This window comes from Agelaius tricolor, unplaced genomic scaffold (genome assembly GCF_023055355.1).
Source record: "Agelaius tricolor isolate 1412-34295 unplaced genomic scaffold, bAgeTri1.0.p SCAF_8, whole genome shotgun sequence".
NCBI classification, from domain to species: Eukaryota; Metazoa; Chordata; class Aves; order Passeriformes; family Icteridae; genus Agelaius; species Agelaius tricolor.
The window spans coordinates 20,708,799-20,728,515 of NW_027269268.1; the positions used below are offsets into that span (position 1 = coordinate 20,708,799).

General features: G+C 40.6%; 1 protein-coding gene across 2 annotated transcripts in view; it reads right to left on the minus strand.

Moving 5' to 3' along the window:
• Positions 1–19,717, minus strand: part of FBXW7 (F-box and WD repeat domain containing 7) — a 176,750-nt gene that overhangs the window by 17,277 nt on the left and 139,756 nt on the right. The window contains exons 1-4 of one of the 2 annotated variants that reach the window (XM_071431879.1): positions 15,789–16,065; positions 13,254–13,336; positions 10,033–10,174; positions 2,778–2,912 (exon numbers count right to left, since the gene is read on the minus strand). In XM_071431879.1, the coding sequence (XP_071287980.1) occupies positions 2,778–2,912; positions 10,033–10,174; positions 13,254–13,336; positions 15,789–15,947 (519 nt within the window). In that variant the 5' untranslated portion in view covers positions 15,948–16,065. Of the gene's footprint in view, positions 1–2,777; positions 2,913–10,032; positions 10,175–13,253; positions 13,337–15,788; positions 16,066–19,717 lie in introns of those variants that run through there. The other variant, XM_071431878.1, reaches the window with a different exon arrangement.

Sequence of the window (19,717 nt, forward strand, 5' to 3'; positions counted from 1 at the left end):
CTCCTTGCTCAGGGAGTCAGCATTTGGGATCTGTTGTAAGGCTCTCTATTACAGGAGCAAAAACTGTACTAGTCCTTTTAGACATTCTGTCTTCATTCCTGGCATGTGAAGTTACTGAAGTGCTATTTCCTAACACACATCACACAGACCTGCATGTGACAAAACTCAAACGTGACACGGCCCCTTTCCATTTTTTGCCGAATGTTCCTCAGTTGACAGTAGTTTGTTTAAATATTACTTTAAAATAACTATCTATACAAACACAGACATTTGCTAAGCTGGTGTTAATTAAACCTATGAGCCAACCGAGTCTAAACCAGGTTAAATATGGGTAACATTTATTTTAGACTAGATTTATCTAAACAGTCATCAATGGTCAACACAGCCCACAGCTGACTTTAGGATTAGCAGTGGATAAAAGATGACATCCCTTTGTCTCAGCTCATGGATCTAGTTATAAGAAAATTTCAGGTAGCAAAGATCTGACCTTTGACTGAACTGGATTTATGACTACCCTCTGTTGAAGTGTTAATAACACCCAATAGCAAGCAGTTCCTTGCCTCTTTCTTCACTTAAACACACAGAACCAACAACATTTCTATTACTGATTTCAGCAGAACTCTTTATCTATTGGTGTCTCAACCTGATTTTCTTACATAAGTAATTTGAATAATTATTTCTAAAGTCTGAGCAAGAAACCAAGAATATTTATTTCATATTAACTGTTTGATTGCTGCTTTATTGGGAAGAAAACAAACATTTCCACAGTTATTTGACATTTCAGTTATTGCCTTTGCATTGCAGACAATGGTTTTGAAGCAAAACCCTGCTGTCCACATCATCTTCCTGTTCTGGTTTGGTAATAAGATCAGTGCATAGCATCCAACAGCACTGCAGCTAAGCACAGATGTTAATGTGGAGCGACAGCCCAAGGGAGCGTGTTTGCACAGGGGGCTGCCTTTGCCAGGGAAGCCTCCTCATGGAATTACTGACCCCAACAACTCACTCGTGCCCCCACAGCTCAGAGCATCACCCCCCACTGCAGCCAGCACTCAGCAGCTGGGGACAGCCCTGCTGGGGAGATCTGGCTGAGGGAACAGCACAGGAGATGGTGGAGTCAGCTCCACGGCTTTTTTTAACTCGGGTAATTTTGGTGACAGTGACTCGGGGTTAGGAAGCAAAAATTATTCAAGCCAACTTCACTGGTGAAGTCAGCCTGTCATGAAGCTACACATTACAATATTCTGGTTTAAAGAGGCAGGAATCCCACCAAAAATAAACAAATTAAACATTAGTAGTTTACAGGGGAGGGAAGAAACCTAAGTCAGGAAGTTTTACTGCTAAGTACTGTATTTTTTCTGTGAAGAAATTGTGAAGACTGAAATTATAACATGATCTTTAGTTACAGTGTAACTAGATCACTGGTTGTACTTCAGTGAGTATTGCCACAAAATCATGCAAAGAGAACTGATCTCTGAGTTACTGTTATCAATTTTCTGTTGAACTTCCAGACTGACTAGATGCAGAAGTGGCAAAGTATCTTCTGTCTCTTCAAAACATAAATTCTTGGTGCCTTCCTCTGTTTCTGATGCTTCGGACAGCTTCTCTAGAAATACGGCAACCATGCAGGGGTGCTGCTGAACTCTTCTCCTCCCCCAGTGTCCTTTCCACTCCCTAAGAAGGCTGCTGCAGGAATTACTTCTCTAAATACCAATCTCATGTCCCGTGTACTAAGTTAATACTTGCTGCATAAATTGATTCCAACCCTTACAAATGCCAGCCAGCAAGGGAAGGCTGTGACACTTCCAGACTTGTGAAGATATGACAGTGTAGTAAAGGAAAGAAGGGTTTTGTACATGCAAGTATTCAAAAATAGGATATATGTCAGAAAAGAGTGTCAAAGAACAGAGACATGAAACAGTCTTCAGGCAATAAAACCATGTCAAACATAGCAAACAAATACAAACACCAGAATAACTTAAAAGAACTTGCTTTGCAAACTGTTAGGAATTGAGACTTAACTCCCTAAAATCAATCAAGGTGAGAAGTACTATTTATAAGTCAACTAAAATACATTTATTCAATAACTCCAGCAAACTGGGTTTATAACCCTGCATATCCACCCTCATGTTCTCATTGTGATGACATCACAAATTACTCTTGTGTGGACAGCACTTAATTACACACACCAAAATCTAAATCTTAGTTTCTCTTTAACTGGATAAAACATGATCTGATTTTCAGTGAAGGATTTACTGTAAGGTGTCTGCTAATTACAGTTTGGCTTGATCCTTAGTAAGAAGTGCTTTTCTGGGTTTAGTTTTTGTATATTTGGTAGAGATTTTAGGGTTCTGTTTTTCTAAAATAAATTAAAAAATAACATTAACAAAACACCACTTACAGCATTAAAAATAATACTTACACTCAGAGAATAATGTGCAGAGAGGTCTTACATCCAGAGGAAATCTCTGTGTGTGTGTGCCCTAACAGAATTAGTTCTCCAAAAAAAGCACAATTGGCCCAATTAAGATACAGAGATATTTTTAGAGCTATTGGGATTTTGTTTAAAGGGGTCATCTGTATTTCCAAGTATCTAAATGCTATCAAGAGACAGAGATATGTCAACCTGAAATTACAGTAGACATGCTATGGCAGTGTTCCAAACAGTGAACCTCTAACATGAGTTTACATCGCTACATTGGCAAAATCAGCACAGAAGTTTTCTAAAGACGGCAGCCCAGGCACTTGAGAATGCAATATTACCCCATAATTCTCACCTCTTTTGGGAGCAAGGAAATGAAGTCTCTTTGAAACTGGGGCTCTATCACTTGCATCATGTGTTTTACTTGTGTTGGTTCACAACTATCAATGAGTTCATCTAAAGCAAGCAACTTCTCTGGTCCGCTCCAGCTCTGCAAGGGAAGAAGAAGAAACAAAGAGTGAGCTTAGTTTAACAAACTGGCTTGGTTTATACCAATAAGTGCCACTGCTGTGCCAACAAGGCAAATTAAGTTTCCTCATTGAACTATATACAAGCATATAAAAAGCCAGGAGATAAATGCTCATGCTAATGACACAAAAATGAGGAGTTAATCAACACAAAATATTCAAAATTACTACACTAATTCATAAGCTAAGAAAGGATTTGTTATACGCACATACAGATTGGCAATTAAATAGATAATAATATTTAGTAATAATAATTGAATTAATTAAGCTTCTTTTGAAGCTGATGAAATCTACACACATGCTACAGACAACGGAGGGGTTGCAATAGAATGAACACCCTTTCTCTATTGTGCATTCAAGTGAGATGAGAGCTTTTAATCATCATGTTTCATCTGGTAGACCAAAATCTTGAAGCAAGAGGAAAGGAAAGTAAAAAACTTTCTTGAAAAGTACATTAGCTTACTCTCTGATTGTTACTACAGTGTGTCCCTAAGTGACAATGCTGTAATTTCAGAATCTTGGCTATAAACCAATGCATATTTTGTAAGTATCAACTTACACTTGAATAAACAGGGAATTTTGATTGGTAATTTTCTTACTTCACATTTTTACTAATGGGTGCTATAAAATTTGAAGATTTTAATAAGGCACTCAATTGGGAGCATAGCAGATTAGTAGCATCATTTGTAGGAAAAAAAAATTTGTAACTTAATATACTGAGGATCTAAAAATCATGTCTTAAACTCATTTGTGCTCATCAAAGAGCTTTGATTCGTTATATGAAAACAATTTAAAGAAAAAAAACTTTACAGAAAAAAACAACAGCTACTGCTAGCTGATTTAGCAACAGAATTAGAGCACAAATAAAACCTTAGAGAGAAAATGAGACATCACAGTTTTTGAGAGCAGATTCACATTCCTCTTCTCAAATGTCTTCTAGAATGACATTTACAAGTAAATTAGCACATACAAATGATATTACAGTTACCATAAGAGGCTAACTCAAACTTAAAAAAAGAGGGCAAGATACCTTACAATTTAGATTTCTGTATTAGTCTGTCATGTATCTCAGGTCTTTACTACTTATGCTCTAAATTTGGATTTGACTCTGAAAATTCACTCTGGTGTCCACCATACTACAATGTTAGTGTACTGTGCAGTTTCTGCCAGAACAATGAGGCAAATGAAGAAGAAGGTGGAATTTCTCAAAGTGAATGTAAAGCAGATAAATACCCAGCTTTACTCAACATAAAAAGATCACAGCATTGCATCATTTCTCCCTAATTAAAACAGCAAAATACTTGAAATGTCAGTAGAAGTATAATTTACCCAAACCATGGCCATGGGGACTTCCAAGTGACCCAAGTGCCTCAGGGCAGTGGAGGTGGCTCAGTTACGGAGAGAGCACTCTGGGACTGCAGTTGCCTCACCCCACTGCCATGCCCCTGCCTGCAGCAAATGTGTGCCAGCTACTGGACAGCCTACCCTAATGGAGGAGGAAGTTCCTGACCTGAGCCTTTCCACACATTGTGGGCAATTGGTAAAATGGTTTAAGCTGGCAAGAAAACATTCCCCATCCACCTGTGTGTATGCAGTATCACCACGGGAGATGAGGGTTTCCATGTCCAATACCCAATACCTCAGAATATTACAAAGAAACCAGACTGTCTCAGCCAAACTTGCAGCAGTGCTGTTGTAAACAGCTTTTATTATAAATTTCTTTCAATAGAAACATTTGCATCACAGAGCAGTTCTCCATAAATCATGCACTGAAGTACTGTTTATCTCACCAATTTTCCAACTGCTGTTTGTTTCATTAACCCACAGCTTAGCTGGTGTTAGGTACAAACGTTTGCAGGCTTTAATGTCATCTGTCAGCCGTGTTTGAATTTAGGAGAATTAAAAAGAGGGAAAGCAATACTGGTGCTACTTCCTTATAATATAAATTTCCAAGGTCAGTCTACTCTTAATTTATAAGCAGCTACATGTACTAAATTAGAACAACTCTACCTGAAGAGCATTGTTTGCTGCTGTGGCAAATGTTGCTAGCAGTTACCAACATGTTATTAATTAATAATGTCACTGTATGCTATCTTAATCTGTAACTCTCTTACACTTAGTTGGTTTTTAAAACGTAATACAGATCTGGACAGAAAAGGGAAAAGATTCCAGAATGAGAAAGAGTTGCTAATGACTAAAAGCAGAACCCTCTTTTATCTGTCTGTCATTATTAGGGGATGGGTACAGGCAGCTTCCTACGGATCTTCTTAAGTAATCAACTGCTACAAAACGTTGTCTCTAGGACATTGTCCCCTCAGTCTTTCACTTAAGCAAACAAACCTCCAGCTACAGTTGGTGAGAGGTCTCTGAGGGAAATGTCTGGCATGGAAAATTGGGAGGAAGCTTTGCCAGATGAACACAACTGTTTGCATTAATGAAGACAAGACTAGTAAATTCTGTTTCTGGGCCCTGTAGCTTGATCCACTTGCAAGAAAATTGCATGTAGCTCATAAGGCAGAAGGGAAAAGGAGTAACTGTGGCTTTGATGAGAAACAACAGTAAACAAACGTTGCAAAACAAAAAGAAAAAGTAACTGTGTGCCAGTTTGCAAAGTTTCAAACTTTGTAGAAGACGAGAGACTTTTGAGACAGGTTGCATCATGACCAGACACCTTCAATTTCTACCAGGCAATTCCCCTTCAAATTGAAGGCCCTTGTAAAGAATATACTTTATCTTTAAAATACTTTTGCTTAATTGTCTTCCTTTGCTTTCCTTGTCTTCAAAACTGAAATTTAATTTTAATGTAAAATTGAACTAAAGTTGTTATTATGAGCAGGGGTTCCCTTGGAAAAGATAACTCCAGGATTCATTAACACAGCCCTTGGGAAGCCAGCACTGATACTGCTCTTTGAATGATTTCAGAATCCTAAAGAAACATATCTCCTCTTTGCTCCCATTTCCTCGGGAAGGTGTTGATTTGTCAGTCAAAGCCTTTTGGCTGTTCATACCAGCCTTTCCTCATCCAGTAAAGCAGCTGCTGTAACAATGGCACTCCCTAACTGAAAACTATCCCTTCTTTTCCCCCTGCACTACTCTGGGTAAATGTCTTCCCTTTCTTACAATCAATATAAACAACATCTTTGCTGCTTCTACAACTTCCACCTCACACCTTCTGTCTGACCTGTTACCTGCTTTTTTATCATCATCTGTTTCTGCACCTCTCCTCTTTCATGACCTGCACTCTTCTATTGCTCAGCTCTCATCTGCTACCTTCAATTTGTACAATTACAGCTTGTAGCAATTATATCCTTTTGCTATAATAGGTATATTAAGGACAATCTATTTTAAAGAGTTTAACTTCAGGGTGCTGTTCTCCATTACTAAATACTGTTAATGGAGGTCTGTCATTACTGAGACCTGCAGAAGGGCTCTTCTTGGAGCCTGCTTCTGTCCAGCTCTTGGATCAGTTATCCAAGACCCTGCCATCCCACACCCCGAGGGTACCTTAGTCTGGATAAAAATAGCACATAAGCCCTGAAAGAAACACCATCTACAGCTGTAGAGCTTTACAGCAAGTAGTTTGTCACACCAGGAGGGACTCAGGAGCAGCTGGTGCTGAAGTCCCCTCATTAACCCATATCAGAGTTCCAGTCCCCAGCCCGGTCCCCTGGACTGAACATTTGCAGCACACATGGTGGACCTTGTCCAGAGGAGCTGCGACTGGCTCAGACTCCACAACCCTTCCAGATGTTGGATAACGTAGAGTTTTCTCTGAAAGCAGCTGAACTTGTATGTAACAAAACTGCCATGAGAGCCAAACCAAAGAGATGGGCAGGGGACCTGCTGTAAGTCTGCAGGACTGCTCTGGAACAAGGCAGGAATGGTGATGCAGCCAGGAGGGGTGGGAAGCTGCAGTGCAGATCTCTCCAGAGCTGCATGCATGGGCTGCACAGAAACTCCAACCCTTGACTCATCCCACCACAAGGCACAGAGCAGAAAGTGCTGCAATGCTGGCTATGGTACAATCTTTATGCCTGCTTCACAGAGGAGGTGGACTATTCAGTTGTACATGTATTCATTCCTGAGCATCTTTGGAAGGGAGAATGGTAAGCAATTGGAGCTTAGGTGACTAAGCCAATTATTTATGTAAAAAATGCCAGATATGGCAAAAGCATTCTGGACACTATCTAAACTGCTGTGAAAAAGAATGCTTCCAGTTGTAGGTAAAACTATAGCATTCATTTGAATAATCAAGTAGTTATTTGAAGTGATTGCCTATATTGGTGTGTATGGAACAACTTTTCAAAATCAATTTTCCATGAAAATGCCATCTTAAAATAAATTACTTAAATAAAAAACCCCAGAATCCTAAGTATATGAAGTAGGAAGAATGGAGAGCTTAATAATTTTTAAAGCAAATACCACATCTGACTGAACTTAGCATCCACCTGACTTTTTTTCCTTGTGCCAAGCAATTTGGTGATTTAAAATTTCTTGTAAAGGAAGAAATTTGGTAAAGATAAACTTGGGCACTGGGTTTTAAAAACTCTTAAAGTGGATTTTAAAAAGACCTGAAGTCAAGAGCCACTGCAAATCAGAAAAAACAAATAGACCTTCAAGAAATTAACTGGCTTGAATCTAATAAAATGCATTTCTATTCTTCTCTCCAGACTTCACTGAAATCCATATACAACTTTATTTTTAAAGAGAAAGTGCAACTATACAACTGTTTCTCCCTCCTGCATTATTTCATTACTTTAAAACCAAAAGGCTTAGATCAATTATAAAACATAACAACAGAAAATACATATAAAAAGCAAATTTTAAAAAAAACCTTATTGACCATCTTAAGTTTTCTTAATATTTGCAAAGTGGTCTTGATTTCATCAGGAGCCGGATGGAAGGCTAACATACAGGTGAGAGTCCTCAAAATAGCTAAGTATCACTGGTCACTGCCAGTTTCTATGCCAAAGAACAGTTTTACCTGAAACAGTACATATGTCCCCCTAACATGCCTCTAGAAATTTAGCTTTAAAATTAATTGGAATTATATTTTCATATAAAATGAGTGAGGTATTAAGGTGGACTAGCAAGTACACAGTACACGAAGAAAGCTCTCTCATTCCTGTTTCTCTACAGGAAAAACTTTGTATTTCAAGAATGATGCTGCATGTGCCATTTAATCCTGCCCTTTGGGCAGAGCTACCTCCCCTATGAATATGCTTTTATCATTTGGCTGTGTAAGACCTGCCTCTTTCATGAAACTCATGTGAAAAATAAGCGTATAGAAAATGAGGAGGCAAGCAGATGTAACACTGAGATGGAGCTACATGACTCTGAAAGCTTTTCTTCAAAAGCAAGGGACTCCCTTTTGTGAATGCAATAAAAACGACCAGTGACAGACATGATCAATAAGTGCTGCTCAATGATCTCCAGTTAGGAGAGAGAGGCCTCTCCCGCTCTCTCAATAGTATAGATCAGCGTTTAGGCACTTAGTACTGCAACTAAGTATTCTGACAAGTTTAAAGTATCTAAATATATATGTATTAAAACATGTTTTCTACATTACACACTGTACACATTTGTCTACATAGGCAAAATTTTCATGGGCTTACAGACTACTCATCCTAACCAAACAGCTGATAGCATTGCTCTTACTGTCATGGGTGTCTGCACCACTCTCAAACGCTTCAACCTCTTTCATGATCTTCTTCAAAAATATGTAACTGTCACTAACTATCAATCTTACGTTGATGTAGGTTACATATTGTAACAAAATAGCTTTTGTTAGTACAAATGTTCTAACATTACAAAATGTTAAAATACAATGTAGTATTACATTACCATATAAATATACGTAGTACCATTCAAATATGATTCTTAGGGGTTAAAAAGACATATTTCTATGAACAGTCTCAAAAAAGATACACCACAGTAATTAAATGTGAATATTTTTAAGAAATTGAATGATGTGTACAAGAATCCTAATTTCAAGCTTCCACTGGTTTAAGCAGATCATAAATGTGTAAAAATAAAGAGGAAAGAGGTTCTACATTATTATTTTAACGTTCAGAACTGACAGTGATTGAGATCAATGGTATTATGTGGCAGTATGAATCAAGCCAAGGCACATTTCTGCCTGCAAAATTGTATGATAGATACCTGTATCTACAATATTGTTCTTTTATCTTTGCCTGTTACAGTAATTGAAACAATGCCTGTATTTGTTAGTTGCTCCTTTTGAAAATGCTTTTAGAAGGAATGGTTTATTAATCAAGATAGGAAGACATAATATTTCCATTTTTCAAATGAATGACTAAGACTTATCCCTGCTTCTTAAAAACACAGAGCAAAATGTTAAGATCTCCATGGTACAGGCTGTGGACCAGAAGGAGAAGCTTGCCCCAAACTTTGCTTGTATTACCATATACAAAATTGTCTCAGGTGCTCCCTGACTGGTATCCAGGCGCATTTTAGTTTCAACCTATGCAAGCAGTTCATAGCATTGTCCTTCATATCTTTTCTTTATCCAGATAAGTAATTTTTAGGCATTGCTAAAGGCATTTTAAAAGATACGCAAAACCTCTTCCTTCAGCTGTGTACACATGTGCTGGCTGACATGTTCAGTACATAGAGATCAGTAAAAATACACATTGAGTTTCCTTTTAATCTATTATTGATAAACTTTTCTTTCTATTCTTAGAAGACACTAGACTTGTGACGAATCTAGAGCTGTAACTGCACTGAAGCAAACCATGCACCAGAGCTTACTAGTCTCAAGCAAAAATGGCTTGAGGCCATGTAGTTAGCCCTTACACATCGGACAGACTTTGCAGAAGATGTGAAAGCATTAAACAGGAAGGATTGTATTATTAAGAAACCAGTTAAAGCTGTTATTTTCTGCTGAAACAGAGAACAAGTATTCCTTAAAGCTGATGCCCATTTGTTATTGCAAGAGAATACAAAATCAATGGCAGAGACATTCTGGGATGTACAAGGAGGACCAACTCCACTGAAGCGCTCCCTAACACGAACCATGGAGGCAGAGTTGCTTCAGATGCTCATTTCTGCAAGCACAGTTACCTGGAACATCTTCAGCCATTCCTGGAGGCCGGAGGGTGGCTGCACGGATGTGATGCGGCGCCGCTGCTGCCCCTGGCCGTTGGCTGCCCGCAGGTCCCCAAACGTCGTCGGCGTGGCGGAACATGGCACCAGCCCTGTGGTACTGCCACACAAACAAAAAGTGACAGCCATAGGTAAAACATCACGGAAAATTCACAAGAGAGCAAAAAAAATCTAGTATATAGTTTGCAACTATTACTTAAACTCTTTAGCTTCAAGCAAAAGCATTAGCATGAAGAATTGTTCAGCTGGTCACTCAAGAGGTCAGTCCCTCAATTGGATAAATCTGCCTGCTTCTACCACTGCAGTGCTAGCCCTCCAACTAGGGGAGAAATAAGGATCACATTTCAAGGCTGAAAAACTATCACTCTGTTAACTGCCCAGCAAGTTGTGTGTAAAGATACAGGTTTACACATTCCTTTCCTTGCCAGAGTATTTCCTTTCCTTCTGGGCTACACTGCTGCCTCCTGACAGGGGATGTAGGAAGCCAGATCTCAGACTTCCACCTGTATGTGAAATGTGCTAGTGCTGCTTCATCTCCAAACAGAAAGGGAAAAAAAAAATCTATTTTTAGGTTTTAATATATTTTGTTGACAAAGAGATAGTAATATCAAGCAGTTCTAGTGGCTTAGTGGTCTGGAATTGGACTTTGAAATACTCTATATGGTCTTTTAAAGTTTGTGTGTTGATGGAATGACACAGGAACTAAAGGGGGGGGGGGTGTGAAGTGAAAAGGGAAAAGGAGCCAAAGGTGCTCTCTGAATCACAGTTTGATTTTTTTCACTCTGACATGTTAAAAACCAGCTCATTCGTACGGAATGGAGCTTTTAAAAGAGCTGGGATTAAGCTACTATTGTGGGAGTCTAAAGAAACACAGCTGACTGTGTTTTCTGGTTTGGGGTTTTTTTGTTTGGTTGTTTTTTTCATTTTCAGGATCAGTTTTTCTTTTGGTTTTGTTTTGTTTTTTATATATAATGTAAAGTACTTCATTCACAGAATATCAAAGCTGTATTCCCTAGCAGGAAATATGGAACCCCAGTAGTATTTGCACAAACATGAACACTTAATTATAGTGTGAGACTCCAAAAAACCCTCTGGTTTTTTGTAGGATAAACCAAACTTTTTAGTAGGCATGAGCTTAGAGGGTCTACTGATTTTTCAGTGGCTACAGCAATAGCTTTAAATGATGCAAGGCAAGTTCATTTTAATATTTACCTCATTATGCTCTACAAATATTTCACTCTACTCTTCCTTATTCTGAAGGACAATCATAGCATGTCCTAACATTTACCCAAACTGGTCAAGAAAAGTAAAGATTGGTTTGAGCAGGCCTATTTTTAACTGTTCATTTTGCTGAGTAATAACAGAAACAGAAGCTGGTATGAAAATACTGTTTCAGAGATGAAGGATCCTCCTAATGGCATCTGTTTACTGACTTTACCTGTTATATGCAAACAAAGTTCATCAGCTGGTCAATTTTAGAGTCCCTGATCCTAGGGAAAATGGAAACAAGTAGGCACAAGAACTGCATCATTTGCAGTTTTATATTATTTAGATAAAACCAAATCAAAGAGTTTAAGAGAGGAGGATCAAATGTTACTTAAGGATTCTTTTATGCCAATAGCTACTCAAAATCCAAGTAATGTCAGTTAAAAGTATTTTTAAAATAAAAATGTGATTTTACAGCTTAGTCATTCTAATGACCTGCATAGAGATCAGCACAAGGCCTATCACTCAAGGTCCAAAATAAGGCACTTGAAATTACTTTTTATTGGTTTTGAGCAATATTGTAGCCTGGAACTTGCCCCAGTAGAACTGTTACACTTTACTTTCTTCTGCTGTAAACTGGTTCTCAGTCAAAAACAGTTATTCAAAACACGATTTAAAAGTTTCTTTCCTTTGGCTTCAGATGAAACCAGAAGACACTTGTTCATGCTTCATTTTTCCTCTATGTTTTCATCCCCCTGAAAACAATGAGTCAGGTCTCTGTGGAAACTGGACAAGTCCAGCAGATCCTCTGAACCTGACAGACACACTTGACAAAAATGCGCTTTTCTTTAATGCTGAACTGTTTACTCTTCTGGGAGTGCAGAGAACTCCCAGTGTGTCAACTTAAGAAATGGTGGCCAACAAGAGAGTCCTTCCATTAGACTGACTCAGAAATCAGAAGACACCACCTGCAGGCCTGGGAGGATGTGGAAGCTGCAACAAGTGCCTCTCAGCAACAGCACATCACCTCCTTTACTCTGCTGCAGCATTCACACATCTGAAAAGCAACCCTAGGACCTGCTGCCTAAGTTTTCACTCATCACCTGATAAACCTCTTAAAGGAAGAGAAATAAAATATAAACTATTTGCAAGAGCCATCAGTGACTGAACACTACTGTAGTGCATTTAAAAGAAGTGCCATTTCCAGAGAGCCTTGGGAGGCTCACGGGAGGGACGATGCTTATAGAGGGGAAAAAATGCAAAATACTCTAAATTCAAACAGGATGGGAAGCAGTGTGACATCCAAGCACAATTGTTATGGCAACTACATAGTAAGAATGCAGTTGTAAGGCGTGCATTCCACAGCCCTGCACTGCTGCTCATGGTTAGGAGTGCTTTACCCCACCAGCACTCCTAACCACCTGGTGGGAACACCCTAGCAGGGATTTGTGCTTCCTGGCACCACACAGCAGCAGCAAGGAAGCAGAGCAGAACTCCTAATACTTTCACATTGTGGATAGCAAATACATGTGTGTTCCTGTTAAGATCAGATGGTCTGCTCTGCCTACATGAATTTCCATTCTCTCACTCCTGTTACCATAGCAAAGTGATACATCTGATCACAATTTTAATAGTCTTAGGGTTTATCGTTATGTCCCTTTTTAAAATCTGTTTGACTTTATTCCCAAGAATGCTCTAGCCCTCAAAAAGTCTCTTAAGTAAATGGGCATGCTATATTTAGAATGAAACACAAACCTCAACTGAAGAAATGCAAGTCTGGCTACTTCATTAAAACTCATCTTCAGTTCACGTAATTTAAATTAGCAAAGCAATATACAAATGCTGATACCACCTCTTCTTTGCTTTACAGTGTTTTAACATTAAGAGGAGCTTAATTAATCAGGCTCAGCAATTGGAAAGACAGGATATACGCAGGAATCAGGATCCAGTGATCTGTCATTGCATTTAATTACCTTGTGTATTCTGAGACTTTGCAGGGTTTCTTTCCCAGAGAGAAAGAACGGACCTCGGAGCCATGGTCCAACTTTCTCTTCATCTGCAAGGTGAGGGAAAAAGAGTAACAACATGGATTTAGTTACACAATCAACCTTAGTTAAGTGTACTTCTGTAAAATTAACACATTTTTACCTTCTACTTTTATACCAAATTTCAAAAAGTTGACACTCATAAAATCACTTAAAGCAGTATTTTATTTTCTGAATTCAACAATATTTGATATATGTTTTAGAGGGTACATGTATATATTATAGCTCTTTTAGGGTCCAAAATCTTTTGGAATTACATTATTTTAATTCCCAAATTGTGCAAAAGTGTGTTGAACTGTGTTAATTTATTTTGTGTTGGTTTATTCACTAAACTGTTCTCTCTCTGTCCTCCCAGGAGAGGAGGGAAGGAACTAAACCAAAGCCATGGATTCTTTGTATTCAGGTTCATTGCTTAGTCTCTCATTGAAATGGTTAAATTTTAGGTAGCCTATCTGCATTATAAACCATATTTATTTCAGGGTCTAAAAATATATAAAAAATTGCTGTATCTTTTGTCTATACTTTTATCTTAAAGCTGTACATTGAAAACATTTCTAAAATTGCAGTAAAACTGAGTGACAGATTAACCAGTATTTTTCCAAGAAGGGTAAGGATAAAAAACACTACACCCTAGTCTCAAATGTCAGCCGCAATTAGATACGATCAAAACCAAATAATGAACAGGGCAGCTGCTAAAAGGGGAAGCCAGACTGCAAAAATTACCAAAGAGATGGAAACCAATGAAAGCCATATTTATCTAGGCAGACAAATAGAGATTACTTTCTACATATTTGGGTAATCTTTAACCACAGACTTTTGGACTAAATGAGACATACGTGTGCCAAATGCAACTTCTGAGTTTTTGCTGGTTTTCCTTTTTTTTTTTTGAGATGTGATACACCACAACAGTTTAGCCAGCTGAAAAATGTTTACTGCTGCTTACAACTGTGAGCTGCAAAATACATAAACTACTAGTATTACATTTTGACTTTAGTGTAACCATTTCCTTCCTTTTTTCAAAATTCATGTTTAAGATACAGTTTAAAAGTTGGCATCTTTCATACACAACTGATTTGATCTTTTTTAATGTTGTATTATAACACAGTTATTTAACCATTTATTGTATCAGTCTAGCTACCTAAAACAAAACACCCCAAACCCAACAGGATTCTCTAAAGCTTATGGTCCATATACTTTTGTTGTGATTTTGGTTATTTATACTTTTAAAATACCCTTATGGCTTTACCTAAAACGGCCACCAAAGATCTCGTGTTCTGCTTCATTAGTGCTTCCACAGGAAAGCTAAGGGTGGTTTTTATGGGAACAGCTACAACACAACCAGAAGAGCTTGCCTTGTAGCTGTGTTTTCTTGCCCATGTCTCACATGGGACACTCCACGGCATTTCACCAGACGAGCACTGAGCCAGAACTGCCTGCATGCTGCCGAATCACCAGCCTCACCCTCGCTGCTTCCCCACACCCCAGGAGGGGCAGCCCCCCCTTGCTCCCCCCAAGAAAACCAGTTGCAAGGCTCACTGAAAAATAATGGATCCCATCTTTTATTGCTGTGCTAGGTGGGTGAGCCATCAGAATTACCGGAAGCGTAAGTAAGCTGTTTGAGAACGAATTTCAGTATTTGATGATAGACTTTTCAGAAAGGATTTTTCCTCTTCAAGAAAAATTTTTATTTCCAGCTTGCCTTTCTGAGACATTATCATCATCGTATTCCTCTTCTGCTTCTCACAAGAGGGAGATGCAGTTTTGCAAAAGCACATCTTAAAAATAAAAAGTAGAAAGCCTACAGCAGAATACTCAGCTCTGGTGATTTATTCTTTTGCGTTAGTGAAGAAAACAACATGCATTATGTTGCCTAATAATGATTTCACCTGTTCCTTTTGGCTGGGTTTTTTTCAGACATTTTAGGCAACTTTCACATGGGGGCCACCACGCAGACTGACTTCCAGTATCTCAGAAGGTGCTAAGTAAATAGACTGCCAAAAATGCCGTTTATCATATGAAGAAGATAAAACTTTCTTACAGCAGAGAGGTCTAGTGACAAGATTCAGACATGTAAGGTCTCCGTGTAACCAAAACACAGAAACCGTCGAGCAAACATCCCTCTAAACATTTAATTTGTCGCTAGGAAAACACAACTCCTTCAGACAACGTTTATTTATCAAACTAACCGAGACTGCAGCATATAAAAAAATTTAATAGATATAAAAAAACCAAAAGAAGGGGCAGCAAACTGCATTCCGCATCGCCGCCCGCCACCAAGCGCTGGCAGCGCTCCCCGGCAGCGCACTGACTGCAGCTACGGCCGGGCGGCAGCCCCCGCCGCCGGCACGTCTCCGCCCGCGGACCGCCGCCGCCGCGGCCCCCGCCCGCCGCTCCCTGCCCCCGCGCCCTCCGCGGCCGCGCACCCGCGGGGAGGGGAGGCGAGGCGGGGGGGCGGCCACTCACTTTGTAGAAGATCATCTTGAGGGTGCCGTAGAAGCCCATGGTGTCGGCGCGCTTCCCCTTGCGCGGCGGCGGCGGCGCCCCGCGGGCCCGGCGGCCGGGCAGGCGCTGGCAGTACAGCCCCTTCTCCGGCAGGTAGGTCACCGCCTCCCGCGCCGACATGCTCGGGCACGGCGGGCGGCGGCGGCGGCGGCGCTGCTCGGCCCGGCTGGCCCGGCCCTGCCCTGCCCTGCCTGCGCGGAGCGCGGCTCCCCCTGCCCGCCCTGCCCGCCGCCTGCCTCCGCCCGCCCCCCGCGCCCGCCCCGTCCCTCCCTCCCCGCCCGCCTCCGCAGCGGCGGCGCGGCACTGCGGGATGCGCGGCCGGGAGGGACCCGCGGGCCCCGCCGGCGGGAAACCGCCCCCACCCCGCGCGGAGGGGAAGGAATTAAAAAAAAAATACCCCAGCGCCGCGTCGCTTTGGGGCTATTTCCCTCTTTCACCTTCGCCCCCCGCACCCGCCCCCTTCTCCCGCACCGCCTCCGAGGCAGGGGCTGCCCCCAGCCCTCGCTCTGTTCTCTCAGTGCCACTCTCTCCACGGTTTTCCAAGCGGGTGGAAAACAAGCTCGTTTCCACTAATTATAATTATACCGTCGCCCTCGGCGGGCCTGGCTGGACTCGTCCATGACTGCATTCCGTGGACAGACGCAAATTAGTCCTCCAAAAGTGCGGGTAATTTTAGAATAATTTGAAATGCACTACAGTTTTGCCAGGGAAAAAGATGCTGAAATACCCTCTGTTGGCTAGACAATAGAATAAACGGTTTTTGAAGATTTAGGAGTTGAAAGAGCCGAATCCAGCAATTATGTAATACACATTAAACTAGTAATCCAGAGCAGAGCCGCGGCGGAGCTGTCAGCGGCAGGAGCGGGGTTTCCCCAGCAGGGAGGCAGGCAGAGCCTTCCCCGTGCACCTGGAACAGCCTGGACGCGCAACACGCTCCCCTCTCCCGCACAAGGCAGCTCTTGGGCGGCACCAAGCCATCTTAGCTCGGGCTTCAAATCCTACGCAGGATTCTCACCTGGATTTCAGGGAAAGCACAAGGAAAGCCCTTGGTAATTACTTGCTAAAGAACGCTCCTTTTTTGGTCATTGTTCACATCAACAAATCTGTCCGGCTCACCCTTACGGCTCGATTCAAGGGCATTGAAGTTCCTGACATATAGGCTGGGCTCTCAGACAGATACCTGGAACCGGCACAGCAGCTAGGCAGCTTGATTTTTTTAGTTTCTATACAGACAACTCAAGAGACTTCAGCTTCAGAAATTTTTCTTTCTTTTTCCTTTTCCCTCCTGCAAAGTTTTCTGCTCAAGTTCAGAACAGAGCATACCCTGAACACGATCTGAAGCTGCAGCATTCCCCTGTAATTTTCCCCAGGTGCAGTGGAAACTGGAGATGCTCAGCAGCCCTCCAGACCGATTCACTCAAACAGAAGGAAGCATGTAGTCCGTTCCTACTGACCTGAGGGGAAACTATCTTCTTCTTTATCACCCAAAGCAGCACAAAAAAGGTTCTACCTTTACAGAACACACATCTAAAGGAATGGAAGCACTTTCTGTAAAGCCCATTAGCTTCCTCATTACTACTTTTAAAAAATCTCATATGTATTATTACTTAGCAATAGCTAAGTGTGGCAGGTGTTAGCACACCCAGATAAGATGAAATCCCTACCCCCACAGCACAGATTCTGTCTCTCTATGGTTTTATGTATCTCCCGTCCAGCACTGAGTCTTCACAGTGTTTTTCATCTCCCAGTGAAAATGGTTCTGCCCATCAAATCTTGGCATTTATGCCATTATCCACTAAACTGCAGTGCTGTATATTTTATGAGAACAAAATGGTCTTGAGTTGACTTCATACCTCAGATATGAACAGAGCTGTACATATCCCGGGAGACTATTACTGCTTGCCTTTGCACATCACATGCAAAAGGGAAGGGAAAAAACCACAGGCTGCATATACACATTGAATAATCACAGGAAGCAAATTAATACTCAAACCATCAGAGTAAGAAAGAATTTCAACATTATCAGTGTGAGGACTTAGAAGTACTTTATATATGTGCTTTCCTAATGTCCTGTGATACTTGCAGCTATCTCTGCCCCTTCTCCCATCAGTGAATGCACTCGATGCAGAGGGGGGATGATGGCTACTCTTGTTCCAGCACAGAAACAGGAATGGCCAGGAAATCCCCAGAGATTAGCCTCTCCCCCAGCCCAAAGACAAGTGTAATCTGACAGCATGGCTAGATTTATCTTTTCAACAAAATGTGCTCCGGAATTAAGCAGTCAATGAGTTGAATAATAATTAGAAATTACTATTTTCCTCTCTTTTGGAGTACTACTATTGCAGATTACTTCTCTTTTGATCATGATTGGCAGATATTCTCTCATGGTAAAAAATCCCACTGACTTAACCACTAATCACTTTGCCACAGTCAGGACCCATGTAATAACCCCAGCAATCATTTGCTAATGGTAGAAAACTTGGTATGTCAGGTATTTATTCTGCACAAAAGGTTTGGGTTTTTCCCTAATTTTAGAAACAGCTATCACAGACAGATGTGACATTTGAACAATGACCATCTCTCATCTAGCAATCTGCCTTTCTCAGAGCAAAAAACAAAAATTGCACATGGTTATGGCTCTGGCTCTCACTTTCTCAGTATTTATCTCTGTAGTGGTCCCATTTTTGAATGTCCACAAATAAAGAAACATTCCCTCTATCTCAAACCAAGTTTGATAGTCTCTGGGTAATTGCAACATTGAATCTAGTTGGATGTTTGCTCTTCCCCAAAATGCCTAACCACAGCCTAGGTTCTCCCTAGTTATTGGAGGAGAACATGCTCCACCAAAGGCTGAGGGCACCTCCTGTTAGACTCCCACTCCAAATTCCTGTCTAGAAAGGACTTTCTCTCTCTCCCTTGACTTTGAGAACCACCCTGTCCTCAGAAGAAAATTCTGTAATGAATGCACTACACTCTCCCTTGTAGGAAATTAATTAAGGTTTTGCAAAAGTGACGTGGAACTGCCTAACGTGGGAAGACTGAGGTCACACAGCTTCACTCTGTGCCTTCTGGGAAAATACAAAGGTGAGAGAATAAGACCCCAGCCCTGCAGGTGCTTTTGAGAGCCTGACAGCAAGTAGCAAAGATGATGCATTCACTTACATCTCTACCAACATTTGAAATAATATTTACTACAGTAACTTAATGATCCAGGAATACTTAATGGTCTAAAGTAAACATTCATCACAAATTAAGGTACACTGAGGAAGACTACAGTTTAAAGCAATGTTAAGAGAAAAATCAAAAGTTACCATGTTTCTTTCCCTGTCTCGTATATATGTAATTTCAAAGGTTGCTCTTGCTTTGTTTAAGCTGACAATAATTTTTCAAGTTCTTAAAACCACAAACAACATACAATTCATGACATTTAGAAAAATGTCTACACCAAAATTACATAGTTTTCAGTGGACACAAGTCCAATCTTATTTCCCGTCAGTGCTGCCAACTCTTAATTAAAAAAAATTCACAGCATCCAATTCTTTTCCTGTTGGCAACACTTCTAGCACCTTTACCAGTTTGTCATGTGGCATGCTGTAATTAAGACTGTCTATTACTTCTAATGAAAGACTAGAATGAATTACAGAAATCACCCGCAGAGCTATATAATCCCCAGAAGAACGGAGATTACAGTGCAGCAGACCAAAGAAACAACATTTTTGTTGGTTTTTTTTTTAGTTGGAGAAACATTTTTGAGTGGAGAGACTACAGGATGGTCTGGCTGTGGTAATGGCCAGTCAGCATTTTGAAAAAACACTGGTGCTTAAACCAGGGAATGCAAAAACATTAATTGGCATTTCACATACAAACATATGTGTGTCAGGAGCATAATG